General features: G+C 40.1%; 1 protein-coding gene across 1 annotated transcript; it reads right to left on the bottom strand.

The window, feature by feature from the left end:
- Window positions 1–1586: 1586 nt before the first annotated feature.
- On the bottom strand, window positions 1587–14101 carry trpv4 (transient receptor potential cation channel, subfamily V, member 4). The gene is made up of 17 exons (XM_069138943.1): window positions 13947–14101; window positions 12663–12744; window positions 11299–11741; window positions 10562–10737; window positions 9146–9298; window positions 8282–8422; window positions 6793–7091; window positions 6522–6701; window positions 6159–6317; window positions 5475–5567; window positions 5274–5347; window positions 4773–4938; window positions 4612–4678; window positions 4094–4398; window positions 3410–3537; window positions 3199–3320; window positions 1587–3084 (listed from the first exon to the last, which is right to left on the bottom strand). The coding sequence occupies exons 2-17, from the start codon at window positions 12669–12671 to the stop codon at window positions 2984–2986; spliced, it is 2616 nt and encodes an 871-aa protein (XP_068995044.1). The 5' UTR covers window positions 12672–12744; window positions 13947–14101; the 3' UTR covers window positions 1587–2983.
- Window positions 14102–15201: the final 1100 nt, after the last annotated feature.

The raw sequence follows: 15201 nt of genomic DNA, 5'->3' as shown, positions 1-15201 counted from the left end.
TACTGCCAATGTCTAAGCTAGTTAGTTTACTTAAGACCTTGTGGCTGAGACTGTCGACTTTCCCTTATGTACGGTTACTAAATGAGGGCCGTTACAACACGATTCTGCTTGGCTGTCACTTGGGTTTGTTGAGACACATTTGTGGCAGCGAACACACACACGCGCACGCGCACACACACACACACACACACACACACACACACACACACACACACACACACACACGTTGCAAGCAAGTGAGCCATTTTGTTAACAGCTCACACTTCCTGTGTAAGTGTGTGGTTCCAGAGTTGCTGACAGTGACACTTGCAGGACCGAGCCCTGCCCTACTTAACAGGCTGCAGGGAGGAGGGCAGGCCAAGTTGTCAGCAGCGCTAGGTGCTCACTGCTTAGATAAACCTGGAGGATTAGTGGCCCAGTTAAAGTTGGGGCAAAGAGGATTAGCCTCTTCTCTGAGGTGGCGAGAGATTCCCTGTGTCCTTCAGCGCTGCTGGCCTCAGAGAGAGAGAGAGAGAGGGAGGAGCAGGAGGAGGAGGAGGAGGGTGGGAGGTGAGGGGTTAGGCCTTCCTTATCATGAGAGAGATTCACTGCTGCAACATTTTAAAGAGGAAAAGGAAGGGTGAGGTGTAGTGATGACAGGTGAAAGGCAATGAACCAGGTTATAAATTGTTGCCAGCTTGTGGTTTCATTGGGTAGGCAAAAGCCCGTAATTACTGGCCAGGTGTTACCGAGAGGTCAGTAAGACCTGCAAACATATTTCATTAGTGGACTGCAGTCTACAGACTTTAACCTTAAAGAGTAATAACAGTTAGCACTGAGAATTCAATATTTACAGCCATAATTAAAGAAAATACTTCTGCCTAACAGTAACTGCTGTAGACATGGCAAACACTTGTCTTTCTCATCGGTCTACGTGCAACGCAGCAGAGGAAATTAGACCTCTGCAGCCATCAGCAGGCAGGAGAAGGAACTGCAGCTAAGAGGAAGACAGCAGAGATCAGAATTAAGTTTAGGATAACTAGATTTAATTTAGAGTGTGCTGTACATTTGTGCAATGACGGCACACCAAAAATATAATTCTTTATTTTCAGTGAGGTAATATTGTGTTTTTCTTGCAGAGCAAAGAATTTTAATACTTTTCCAACTACTGTGCTATTAGTTTAATTATATAAATAAAGGTCTGTTCCACTACACTAATATCCCTTGCTAAAATATAAATGGTAATAAATAGGCTATAGCTCAGATGGAGACATAAAACACACAAAATTATAAATTTTCTGGATTAAAATAATAAATTTTTCTCTTTTAAATGATTGTGGATATATTCTTTTATACATTTTCCCAGGTGAGTTTTAAATTTTTATTTGAGCTTCTCTGAAATATAATCAAAAATTAATTATTTGTAAGTGTCAATCAATTGTATCAGTTGTCATTGTGGTCTGATTTTAGAGTTTACGTATCTTTGATGGCAAAATAGCAAAACGGTCTGGTTGATTTTGATTAATTCCCAGCACTGATATTCTTCAAAAGAAAAAAAATTATATCTACATAGAAAATGAAAAACAGATGACGGTATGGTTTATAAAATGTAGTCAGTGTTTACTGTTTTGTGCAGCAACGTACAAACAGTGTAAAAATGCATAGACGTGTTTCAGAAATGTAAACATGGTGAACAATGACCTGTGACCTTCAACAGGAATGAATTAGTGAAAATGAATTGTATGCTCTATCTGCTCTTAATCAAATTCTGTCGTGTAGTACAATACCACAAACACATGCCTACATGCAGTAGATGCGCATAAGAAAATGCTGTATAGGGCAAAGAGCCAATTGCAATGAAAACACTGCAGCAAATAGGGGGAAGTACATAATAGCAAGGACTGAGAGTTTATTATGCAAATACCCCAGCTGCAAAGGAACAATAACGCTCGGAATTCAAAGACAAACCATAACACGGAGGGCTATTGTCTTGCATTTGCATATTTGCACGACAACTATAACCTGCTCATCATGCCCATCTTGTTCCGAATAATGTCTTTGTATTCATATAATAATGCACACATCAGAAATTGGCATAGTGCATTGTTTCAGTTCAAATGAAAGCTGTGCTGCATGAGCTGGCAGTCGAAGCCTGGAACTTTCAAAGTTTTGAAACTATTTAATTAATATAATACAAAAAGTGGAAAGAAAATATACTGCATAAAATAGATATATCCTTTCTCGATGCACTGAACCCGCGCCACCTCAAAAATAAACATTCAAATCAGCATGTAGAGTATAATCTTTATGAGCACCTCATACAGGGACCTCATAAAATGTAGAGCAAGCAAATAAAAGCTGATTTCTATTCTATAAATCTATAAATATTTATTGGAATATTTTCTCTGAAGAATCTCCCATTGTGATTATACTTGTAGATTTAGATTTTTTTTTTTTTTAATCTTTTTTGCTTTTGTTTACAAAGCTAATGCAATAATAGTGTAATTATGCTTCTGGAAGCTATTAGAAAAGCCACAATAATTTTTTTCTGCGGGAACATAATGACACTAGAAATACTGAAATATTTTGATTCTCTTAAATCCCTGAGTGATTAACTACTGATGTCTCATATGCATAGGTACAGTACATTGTTTTAATACGTTGTCTATTCTCATGTGACACATAAAAAACAGATGACAGCTCATTAATTAATGCAACTTTTGTCTTTTCTCAGTTTTTTTTCATCATTGTATTTTGTGTTTTCATATCAGTAATTTGTTAAGAAGCTGTATATCCAGTGTATCAGCATGCTCAGTCCTCAGTCCTATTACACTGACAGTGCTGCTGTAATACTCACTACACTGGCTCTGAACAAAAGGCATAAGAGATGTGTGCAAATTAGTACACTTATTGGCCAAATTGACCCCTGCAGAGTGATCTCATTGATGCCAATGGCTTTCTTCTGTCTCCTTACAACAAGGACGGCACTAGTCCTCTGCAGGCGTCACTGCCTGGATGTCAATGGCTCCATCTCTAGCACCAGATCATGAGGCTGTGGACCCTTACTTAACTCCACCACCCGCGGGACCACTGTGGACCAGCGGTCTGAGGAGGATGAAAAGAAAAAGGAATTTCTTTTATCTGTATGAGTGTGGTGCACATGAATATACATTGTATTTGTTTATGCATTTAATCATGAGAGCACAGCGAAGAACTCACCCCTCCTCAAGGCTCTGACGCTCTGCTGCAACCCGTTGGCTTGGCTGGTCTCACTCTTGCCTGGATCCTCGTTGATTATCGCCAGGTTCTGATTCCAGTGACACCAGTTAACCTCATCCACCCTGACATAAACAAGACACAGCTGGGATTGAAATGTCCTTGAAGTCATCAGCATTGCTGAGTGACAGTGATTATGAGTTGTGCAAAATACCTGAAACACCACCGTCGATCCGGTGTGCCATCCCAGTTCTTCCCCACGGTCACCATCTCCCCAGCTCGAAAAGACTTCCGAAGGCAGACTGGGAATGAACGCTCGATGTCCAAGATAGTTGTTGCCCACTGTGAGGGTACAAACGAAGTGAATAGAAATTCTCATAACATCTTAACAGAATTTCCAAATTCATGAGTTGCCATGAAACTTGGTGAGTGATCCCCTGATTTTCCCTTTAGTGCCATCACGAGGCTGCCATTTGTTCTTTTAAAGAAGGTATCTAAACAACTATTTCATGGATTGATATGGAATTTGTTCCACACATTCATGGTTCCCACAGGATGAACCAGAATATGTGCCATAACAGGTCAAAATTTCAATTTGGTTTATGACAAAATACCTGAAGAACTAATGCCATTCCCATCAGAACCAACTGGACTTTATGTTTAAGACTAATTAGAAAATATTGATAAGTTAACACCAAGCAAACATGGTCATCATTAAACCTGTTAACAAAATAGCAAGTTTTGATTGTCTTTGTTAGCATGATACATCACAAAGCCACTAGCATGACTGCTCATTTTAGGGTGAATCAATCCTTTAACAGTAAATCAGACTAAACTCTGATGAGGAAGATTAAATAGAGGCTCATTTGTAACCTGCCACCACAAACAACAAGGTCACCTGAAGCTTCCAGATCTTCTTGCTCTCCTTGGACACCTGCCCCACCGTCTCCCCCATCAAAGCAATTAACATGTTGAGCAACAGCACAAAGGTGAGAATGATATAAGTGACTAAGAGGATGAGAAAGACTGCTGGATACTGTGCACTGTGGATCATGTCCAGCTCTCCCATCCCAATGGTCAGCTTGAAAAGATCCAGCAGGAAAGTGCTAAAAGTGTCAGGGTCCCTGCACTTGGGGTAGGTGGGGCAGTCCCCGTCACACTTTGTGCCCGGTGGAGGACACACGGTCAGCAGGGACACCAAGGCTGCGGGGTAGAAACATAGCAGGTTTCATTATGTGTCTGTGAGTACATCAAAGGAGTTGTTCAACATTTTGAAAAATACATAAGCCTAATTTGCTCTCTTACTGAGAATTACAGGAGAAAATTCATCCCACTCTCAAACCTATTAAATATGAATTAGCCAGGAGAAAGTTAGCTAAGCATGAAGACTGGAAGCCGTGGCAAAAACTCGCCTACCTGATGCATATCCAATCATGAAGAGCACATACACCAGCAGAAATCTAAAAAGGTCTTTGAAAAGAATCTGAGAGACAAAAACAACAACAACAACAACAACAAATTATGACACCAAAGCATTTAAGTTTTGCTTGAATTTCTTTCCATTTTCCTGATCTAACCTTCTGTATCATGATGCTGTAGGTGCCAGTGAGTTTCAGGCCTCTGGTGAAGTAAAGCGTGTTCATCCAGCCCAAGACAAGTGCAAACACCATCACAGAGATATAGGCCTTAATGCCAGACAGGTAGAGAGCAGCTGTGACTACAATCAGTACAGAGTAGATGAAGCTGGAGGGGACAAAGAACAACTTTGTCAATGAAACAGTTTCATTGCTGAAAAGCCTGTGATACTGGAGTAATAAATGAAGGCAGGAAGATGTAATTGCTGGCATTTGGCATGTCGACACCATAGCTAATGATTTAAATCAACATGGTTCAGAGAGGTGCTCGACATCCTCTGCTCTTTGTTTGGATCATGGGTTTAATTAGAGTTTCAAACTATGAAACATGCCAGGGGGAGGCTGAGAAATTAATTAGATGACTCAATTAAGAAGATGCAAAATTTAGTCAAAGTCAGGGATACAGAGAGGTGAGGACTGCAAGGACGGAGGATGGAGACTTACTACAGCAATTGAAAGGATCCATCAATAAATAAAGACTTCACCCCGGGGCACTTTTTCTGGAAGAGGTCTTTAATCTGCAAAGAACAGGAGAAAGATTTCCATAGTGGCAACAACATTGGCGCTACAGGTCATAGAAGGCAGCGAGCAACCAATGATCAAATCATAGCAATCATAGACAGGTGTCAGAGCGTATTGACTTACATTCGTGAGGAAGAAGAAGATTCCTGATGCCAGTGTGACAATCTCTCCTGCCATCCGCAAGTAGTCAGAGGATGTGGTGTAGGGGAACGGAGGCTGGAAGGAAGAAAGACGACACTAATTTATGAAGATTCATTTCACTGAGATTTAACTCAGTCTGAACGTTTTAGCAATAAAACACAATATATACACAAAATACTCCATGTGGAGAAATTTTGTAAGAAAGAAAGCTGATACAATCAAACAGTAAATTAAAGTTTGTTATTTCGGGAGCCACGTCTATTCAACCTTCTCACTGAGAGTTAGATGTCTTAGTTTAGTATCAGCATCTAATCCCCTGCAAAACCACAATTTGGTGATTTGGTGGTTTGCATAAAGATGCGTTAATAAGTAAAAATTTAGAGATGAATGTTTAATTTTACACTCTGGATAGAGCTCAGCTGGCTGTGTTTCCCTGCTTTTATCTTGACCAAAGACCAAAGATAACTAGGTGCCACCTGCAGCATCATATTTAGTGTACAGATTATGAGAGCGACATCAATCTTCTCATCTACCTCTTGGCAAGAAGGAAGATTATGTGGCCTAGATAAAAACATGCAACATTTGTAATACCGGCAGTGATAAAAACATGTTCAAGTGATGTCTTGAAAATTCAAATATCTACATTTTCAGTAGTTTCCAACCTACCGTTCCCTGTGTTGGGTGGTAATAAGCCACTAGGGTGAAGATAATCATGGTGACGAGGTAGGAAACCACACTGATGTAAAAAGTAACAGCAGCAAACTTCTGCCATTTTGCTCTCAGCAGCTCATTGATGGGCTCCACTGCTAGCATCTCGTGGCGGTTCTGACAACAGGATCAGAAACACGACACTCATACAACAGTCAAAATAAAATAACATAACGATAATCTGATCTTCTGGATAGAATTTGAAGAACCTCTACAGTTGGGGCATGTTTATGTTTTATCTTGATGGTTTCATGCTTTGCCTGGTGTGTTGATGCTTTTAATACCCTGATAGAAAATCAATTTCAAATAAACTTTATTCACCTCATTGCGACTGTTGTAGACGAGGATTTCCAGCACTGATGGTTCCTCTCCACATGTATCCAGTGAAGACAGATCATAGAGGGACGAGTACACCGGACCATAAGCCCAGTCCTTAAACTTGCGTGACAGATGACGAACCTCATCATCTTTGATCTCACGTCGGATAATGTGCTGAAAAACCTGGAGGAATTTAGAAAAGATGACTTATTGACCTTTGATTTGGACGTGACTGATGGAAACATTTTAATAGTACTAATATGAATGTATCTACCCCTATCTTGCCCAGTTTGGCGGCCATCATGAGAGGTGACATGCCTTCATTGTTGAACACTGTCTCCAGGCTGCAGTCTGGGTAGAGCTTGGCGCTCTTGATTAGCAGCAGGTCGTACATCTTTGTGAGGAAACGGGTGTTGTCCTTGGTGTTGTCCGCAATGTGCACCAGCGCGTGCAGCACCGTGTTTCCACGTGAGTCCTGGCGTCGCAGGTCAGCCTTCTTGTGGGGATTTTCAGTCAGGTAGTGCACTATGTCAGGCTGGTTCGTGCACGCAGCCAGAGAGAGAGGCAGCTCACCTGGGCAAACAGAGAGAGAGAACTCACTTTACTCTGAAATCACAGGAGATTAAGAGAACTGTATTACAGATTAAAAAGGAGCAAATCAACAGGAGGGTTAATTAAGAACTGTAGCTGGCGTCTATATGTTTTCGCAAAGCATACTAAACATGGATCAAAGATCTGACTTAAATCCCCGCAATGAAAACACCACAATTAGCAGTTGTTTGAGGGAGGGGCGCAATGGGGCCAGAGTGCCAAAAGCAGCTGCTGAAAATGAGCCGTTGCCATGGGTGACAGATTACTTTGTCACCTCGCATAGAAACGCTCCTCTTCATGGATTTGCACGGGTGAATGCAGAGTGTTAGCGTGAGTCTAAATCCCATTAGCCATCAGCCCTGCCAGGTTCCTGTTCACCTCATTGCAAAGCTCCGCAGCAAATTACTCACACAGTGCCCAGACACGCTGGGATTTGAAAATGACAACCATGCTCGGTGCAAATAGAAATCATCTCCTCTATGATGTAGGAATATGATGCTTGATTGTAATCAAATAAACAATTCTTGAATTTGGGTTGGGTATAAATAAAACAAGTCCATGACATCGTAAATCTACCTTTCTTTTCATGTTTTAGGAGAGTAATGTTTAAATCAATTATATACAGCAATTATCATCACAAGATTCAAACAACACAGATAAAAACATTTATTTCTGGGTACCATAGACTGTGATGGTAAAAGCCTTCAGAGAAGCCAGCAGAGGGCAGTGTTGAGTTTAGTTTACCAGCTCTGATTTATGTATCCTCCTTCAGTTACAGGTCAGTGAGGTGCTTCCCAACAGCAGAGGATTTTTAATCTAATGTCACTTCATTTCTCCATGGCAACAGAAGTTTCTTTTCCAGAAAAATGTACCATGTGCTAATTATTTGATCTTGGCAGCTACTGTAGTACACATCACAAAACACTGATGACCAATTATGTGTAGTAAAAGAGAGAAAAAAGACTTCTGAGCAAAGCAGCAAGAGTGAAAATAGAAAATGTGACCAATGAGGTCATGGAAACCTCAGACACACCACATAATTACAACCGTCTGAGGCAGAAAATAATGTGTGACTGACTATTGGAGAATAAGGTGTTCTAAAAAGGGAAGTTAGACAGACAATAAACTCCATTGTTTGGAAACAAGATTTCTCTGCTGACAAAGGTTGTTACCAAAGTAGAAGTAGCCCCCCTCGTCTCTTGGCTGAAAGAAGCGACCCCTCGCCTGGGCGTGAACATCAGCTCCCTGCTCCACCAGCAGCTCGACATACTGCTTAGAACGACGTTCAATGGCAATGTGGAGCGCCATCTGGCCTGACAATGCAATAAAACAATACACAGAAGCACTATTACAACTGAAAACATTTCATACCACTGCTTCCTGTTGCTATGTTGCAAACAAGTGAAAGCACAGTTACATTTTTCTACAGCACTGTTTTATTTTGAAAAAACTGATGCCTAATAATATATTAAAGAGTGGAGGTAAAAAAAAAAAGTGACTAAAAGGTATGTAGGGTTGGGGCTACATATGTACATGTACAGATTGTTTATGGGGTTACAACCCACAGAAATTGCGTCGTTAAACATTTTACGTAATCATTTAAAAAGTGCAAAGAGTAATAAAAGATGTTGGAGGTTACATAAATAGCTGAGTTAACAATGGACAGTGACATCACATTTGGTGTTAACAAGGTGTTACGCAGCAAAAAGGCTCACGACTATCTAACAATCAATCATGTAAAGGATAAAACCCAAACAAATGAGGTCTGGATGTTCTTATTTACAGGGCTGTGAATAGTCGCAGTAAACATAAACACTGTAATACATTCCTTTTCCCTATATTTCACCCGCAGTTTGAAAAGCATACAGCAACCCATAGCAAAACATTGTCTCTACCGGCTTCAGCTGCTAAATGGAGGATCACAGTCACATATAAAACTGCAGGATTCAAATTGGACCCTCATTTCTTTAAACATCTTTAACTTACAGACATGTTTTATATAACTGCATGTTGTCATTATTGGATTATTTTCCTACCTCTGTAGTAGACATCCCTGAAGGGGGTATTTATGAACTCTCTGAGATTTCCGGTCTTCTCTGCTATGTCCACTAGCAATGGGATGGTTTTGTTCTGACCACTGTAGAGGTTCAACAGAGCTTTTGGCAGGCATGTCTTCCCCGTGGATGGCTCTGGTACAAAAATTTTATTAAAAAGAAAAAAACAAAGTGTTTCAATCAAGACAGAATTGTTTAGAGATAACAGTTTATGTTTCTTTGTTAAGTCCTATTTAAGTGTCATATAATAGTTCCCAACACCATTTAAGCCCCTTTCACTTAAGGCCACCGCCACCCTATCACATGAACATATGATGTACAGTCCCATCAACTCTGTGTTTATTTGGAGGGGATTTTTATATAATAAAAAAAAAATTGAAAAGTGTATATTGTTACACTATTATTTCTTTTCAATTTGGTCATGTTTTCACTCATATTTAGTAATCTATTTTTATTCATCACGTTGTTTTTCTCTCTGCTTCTCTTGATTTTTTTTTTTAAACTTTAACCCCTTATCATGAAATCTGTGGAATTCAGGTACCACAATAGACTGTATATGTCACTGACTCGGATACCTGAGTAAATATGATGTATGTTTTCTCTTGACATACCCCTGAATATCCCCTTGAGTACTATGTGGGGGTCACAGACATAAAATGTCACTTCCTGTACATTTTTTTTTTTTTTAATTTTTTTTAAATTTTTTAAATTTATTTATTTATTATTTATTTTTTTTAATTTTATTTCACTTTATTAATCCCCGAGGGGAAATTTCTTCGCTACAGCAGGGGGGCTCTCAGGGGGGAGCTGCTGCAACAGGCTGCCACTAGCGCGGCGCCAGGTAACCTGACCTGAGGTGCATGTTTTTGGATCCTGTTCTTGTAAATGCACTGGGAAAGAGCATCCAATGAAAGAACATGGACTTAGTTTCAGAACCAGTGAGGATGGGGGGCTCATAGTAACAAACTGTTAAAAACAGGGGTCAAGCAAGCCTTCCACTGTTATTAGTCTCTCTGTTAAAAAAAAACCAACCTGTAAAGCCCTATTTTACTCTCTCACAGAGTTGTCAGTTTGCTGTGATTTCTCTCTGCTCCCTGTTATGAGCCTGAAAACTTCTCACACACACACAGGAAGCTTTTCTTGGTCCTGCCTACAGTGGGACAAAGACTCTGACATCACTCCACCTTTTCCCTCTCACATCCTCTGAGCCAGAAACAACAGACAGAGATAGGGGCAGGAGAGTACACAAGGTCAAAGTTAAAGCAGTCAGAAGACAAAGGTTTACACTTTAGAGCAGACTCAAAGTGTGAGATAGAAATTTAACAGAAACTGAATAAAAGACTTTGGAATTCATTTTGATCAGCTGCATCTCAAACATTGAAGACATGAAACTCTTACCTCTGAACTCTTCATCCGTTAACCTCTTTTCGTGACTCTGCAGGTACTCCAACAGGCCCTCGAGGGCCTCCAGATCGCCACGTGACACACAGTCGAAGAGCAGAGAGCGGTTGAATATTTTCATTACTTTAGGTGGGTCAGAGCTTTGACCATCATCACCAGATGCCTCAGTTTTACTAAGAGGACACAGAAATATGTACTTGCACTGTAAGATGATACAACAAAAGCAGGAATCCCTTTTGAATCCATAGAGTCCTTTTACATTTTATTGACAGATGATTAAGAATCAGATGGGTGTTATATGCACAGACCATCTATTAAGAAATCACCCACACCCTTGAGTGCTCACATAAATGGACCTCTGTGTGTATGGGACAGGTAGGGCAGCCAGGAACAGGCGGCAGCCTAAATATTACCTCAACGGCTGCAGGGCAACCAACAACATGCTCTCTGTTAGGTCAGGGAATGAGGATGAATGGAGAACTACTTCACCCACAGTGTGTGTGTGTGTGTGTGTGTGTGTGTGTGTGTGTGTGTGTGTGTGTGTGTGTACACGTACACGTACCTCTTCATGTGGCACACCTCTGTCTACAGAGTGGCAGTTGTAGGAGGTTTTTGTTTTTATGACAACCTTTTTCCAAACTAGGTTTTGTACATGGAAAAAAATATGTTAAATGGAACACAGTTCCCATAAACACACAAGTGTTGTAGTTTAGAAACAGTAAGGATCTTCTCACCCTCTTGGGAGCTTCTTTCTGCGTCTCTTCTGGTTGCTTGTGTTCCTGTAGGTACCATAGTCAAAGAGTGAGTCCATGGGTGCTTTCTTGGGGCCTTGAACCACATTTGACTCATAAATGGTTGATTCCAGTAGGTCCATTGGGTTGGAAATGCCCTTCTTGAAAGCACCCTGGAACTTCATCCGCAGGTTCTGTCTGCTGTCCGCAGGCTGGCCGGGCTGAACTAACTCCAGGGCTGAATCCTGACTTGTGTCCTGAGTTGACGGGGAGCCATCCTCACTCTCAAACAGGTGTGAGAGCTCAGACAGGGCGAAGGCTGCATCACTCTCAGGCTGAGCAGCCACGCCATCTCCCGAGTCCACAGAGAGAGCAGCTTTGGCTGAGCCAAGGGTGTCGGCTTTGGACAAGGCGAGTTGACACCTTCTGAGGAGAGCAGAGCGGCCCTGGAATAAAAATCATGACAAAATGTTCTGAGCGAGCTGCATGGCCTTTAGGTAGTCAGGAAAATCTTCACAAAATAAAAAACGAAATTCTAATCTATTAAAATCAACCAGGTATTTATGATAATGTTATATAATTTCTTAATGAAGGAACTGTCACCTTAAATGTGTGACAAATAGATCTTCTGCTATCTTATTGTTTTTGTTTTAAATAGGTGCATCTTATTTTTTTTATTCCTTACATGCATGTGGTCTCATTTATCCAACCAGCATTAACTGAAATGTCCCTAATGATGGAGGACGCAATCGGATTACAGGTCACATGAGAAAGGATGATGTACAAATAATAGATTTGAGATGCAGCCAGTAGTACTCAGGACTTGAAAGACTCTCAAACCTTCCTACTTATTATTAATGTTAATATGCTGTTGGTATGATTCTAAGAGAGACTTTATTTTCAAAAAGAAAATCTCACGATCAACAAGAAAATCTCTGAGATTTTCCACAAGCCGAAGACAATTGTTTAGCGAGATCGGATTGCTATATCTCGTCTCATGATCTGATTATTGGCAGCCTTAAAAACAGCCACACTCATTAAATATATGGCATTTGCTTTGTAGAATAGTGCTTTTGCTCTTTAACCTTAAAGTCAACATTTAATTTCATTAAGTTGTATTCATTTTTAGGAAAGGGGAAGGAGTGGTCGTTGCCATAGGCTACAGGCAATCCTGTAGGAAGCCCTGATTTAACTGTGGTGATGCAGGTTTTTGTACAATACCCAATGAGATGAGCAAATTGGACAAAATAAGAAAACTATTTCACTACTGAGAAATTGTATTAATTACTAAAGTGACCCTGGAAACCCTTACATGTAGTCTAGAGTAGATTTTTAAAGGGTACATTTGACATTTAACCGCTCTGTACCTCATTCATCCCTTTTATCACAATGACGTGCAAAATTCCTCTTCAGGGGAAACTGGAAGCGATGCTGAAGCATGTGGGCACTCTGTAAAACAAAAAAGAGTAACCAGTGTATGAAATGCTGACACAGAGGTACACAGAGAAAAATATGTATGTCCTGAGTGACAAAACAAAAGCTCTGTTGTCTACACGGAAAACTAATCTGACTGATGCCAAAACTAATATGAATCATTGGTCACAGGGACGTGTTCTTGAGCAGAAAGAATCACACACCTCTCTGTTTAACACAGGACACACGCTGAAAAACTAATGCTTCACAGTATTTTCTCATTACAACTGATGTATAATCTTTTATTTCCCCAGCTTCTCTGCACACACACTCGGCTGCTACAGTCTGCTCTCTCAAGAGACTTTGTAAGACATGAACGTCCTTTCAAACTATAAGCTTTCCTGAGTTTGTTCATGTCACTGTCAACCTATCTGAGCCTGGCTGTACTGCAAAGGAGCAACACAAACAGGGGAATTGGGGTCCCTCTAAGGGAAAGGAATGACTCACCACCCTGTCTGGCACACAGGATTATCATGCCTTTACACTTCAGCAGGCATTCGATAGTGAAAAGACGGAGGAACAAAGAGAAGCTGCCCTTGACAAACTGTTATAGCAGACTAGCAGACTGAGTACAAAGGATTACATTATTTAGTGGAGGTGTCTGAGAGCGGAGGGAACCCGCTGTGTATTAAACCTGTCAGGGTGATAGAATGGGATCATAAAATATCGAGTAGACCCAGAGCTCACATATTATCCACTTGTTAGGGCAAAAAGTGGAAATCCACTTGTGAAAGTTTCTAAATGTGAGTGACTCTAATGTCCCCTCAGAGATGTGGGACTTCCTGTTCTGTCACTGCTGATGTGACATTGTCCAGAGCAAGAGAGGCTGGAAGCTGTGTTGGGAGCCGAATGGCAGCTGAGAATAAAAGCTGGCAAGAAAAATCTAATGTTTTTAAAACAGAGATTTAAAGGGTCCTGATGGCAATACCCTATAAAATACAAACACACAACAATATTTTGAGCATGTGGGCATGATTAAAAGAACATTAAAAATCCAAGCATTTTATATAGCAAAATAATATTAAATCATAAAGAATAATAAAAATAAAAAAACATTAGAAAATTCTGATAAAGAAGCTAAACTATAGAAATTTCTGCACTCAGGCAGTAATTTTTTTTCTTGGATGCAAACCTTTCTCCAGAAGGCATCTAAAAAACGAGCACGATGTGTTACTAACCTCGTTCTCACCAGCTGATCCTATTTTCTTTTTCTTGAAAATGACTTTACTCCGCAGTTTTGCTCTGAAAGATCACAAGTTGTGTTTTTCTCTCGCCTGTTAAGCGCTTCTCTTCAGCTTCACTGTGACTCCAAAACCAGATGAAAGTGCTTTACCTAATCTACACTATGCTTCATGAGCCGACCTCAGAACAACGGATGCTTTCACAGATTTTGGGTGGGACATAGTAACAACTAAAGTTGGAGCCAACGCGGAAGTTTGAGTTGCAGTACCACTAATGGCCGCTGAGTGCTGACTCTATAGCAGTCTCTGCTGCAACAGTCCCATTCAAACAGGTGACAACTTCTCTGCGGCCACTCGCTTGTTCCTGAAGATACAAAGACAAGTTAATGCCGTGTGCATGTCATCAGACAGGATGGTTATCTTCCTCTCATGCGAGCATTAATAATATAGCATACTATACTATACTATAGTTGCAAACCTTTATGTGTCAGAGACAGGTTTTATGCTTTTCTCTACTTTTCCAATATTCCAAAACTTTTAATGGAAGCTAACAGTAGAATATTCAAACTTTGTAAATAATCTCATCAGAAGATCTATCAAGGTGTTGTTCTTGAGCTTTCCAACACATCACAAGATCTTCCTCAGAAGAAGGAGTTTGCCCAGCTGTCAGAGTCCTAAATGTTCAATTTAAAGACTTCTTGTCCAATCTGACTTAAATGGTGAGAGTGAAAGTTAATTCTTTACCCTGCTGTCTATCCCTGTATGCACTTTGCCAACAGCTGCAGTTTCACAAATACGGACCCATTTCGCAACTATTCCTTTTGTAGAAAGAAATCTACAAAAGTAATTACCCATGTGCTCACAGTGACCACATCCAGGGACCAGTTTCTTTCCTTGTGTTTATCTAAAGCTTTTAAAGCTATTCTATTGTAAAATATTAACTAGTTGATTCCACTGACCCCTACATAGTGCAAGAAAGCATTAAGCTGAGTAGGCTCAAGTACTGATCTCATTGTAAAAGTAGAAATTTAATTATATAATATTAAATTATAAACAAAAGTCCATTCTTCATTTTAATGCAAACAGAATAACAGAAATATTAGAAATGTATATTGAAATATCAAAAGTAACAAATTTGCCTCAGTGACTGAAGCACAAATATATAAACAGCATTTTAATGTTGCAGGTGGTCAAAAAGATAATTTTCATTGTTTTATACACTGTTATTTATTTTATTTGAGAACAATGCATT

This window comes from Embiotoca jacksoni, unplaced genomic scaffold (assembly GCF_022577435.1).
Source record: "Embiotoca jacksoni isolate LCO1_2020_lvr unplaced genomic scaffold, fEmbJac1.0.p SCAF_8, whole genome shotgun sequence".
Classification (NCBI taxonomy): Eukaryota; Metazoa; Chordata; class Actinopteri; family Embiotocidae; genus Embiotoca; species Embiotoca jacksoni.
Note: the sequence above shows the minus strand (reverse complement) of the source record. Positions and strands in the feature narration are given on the sequence as shown.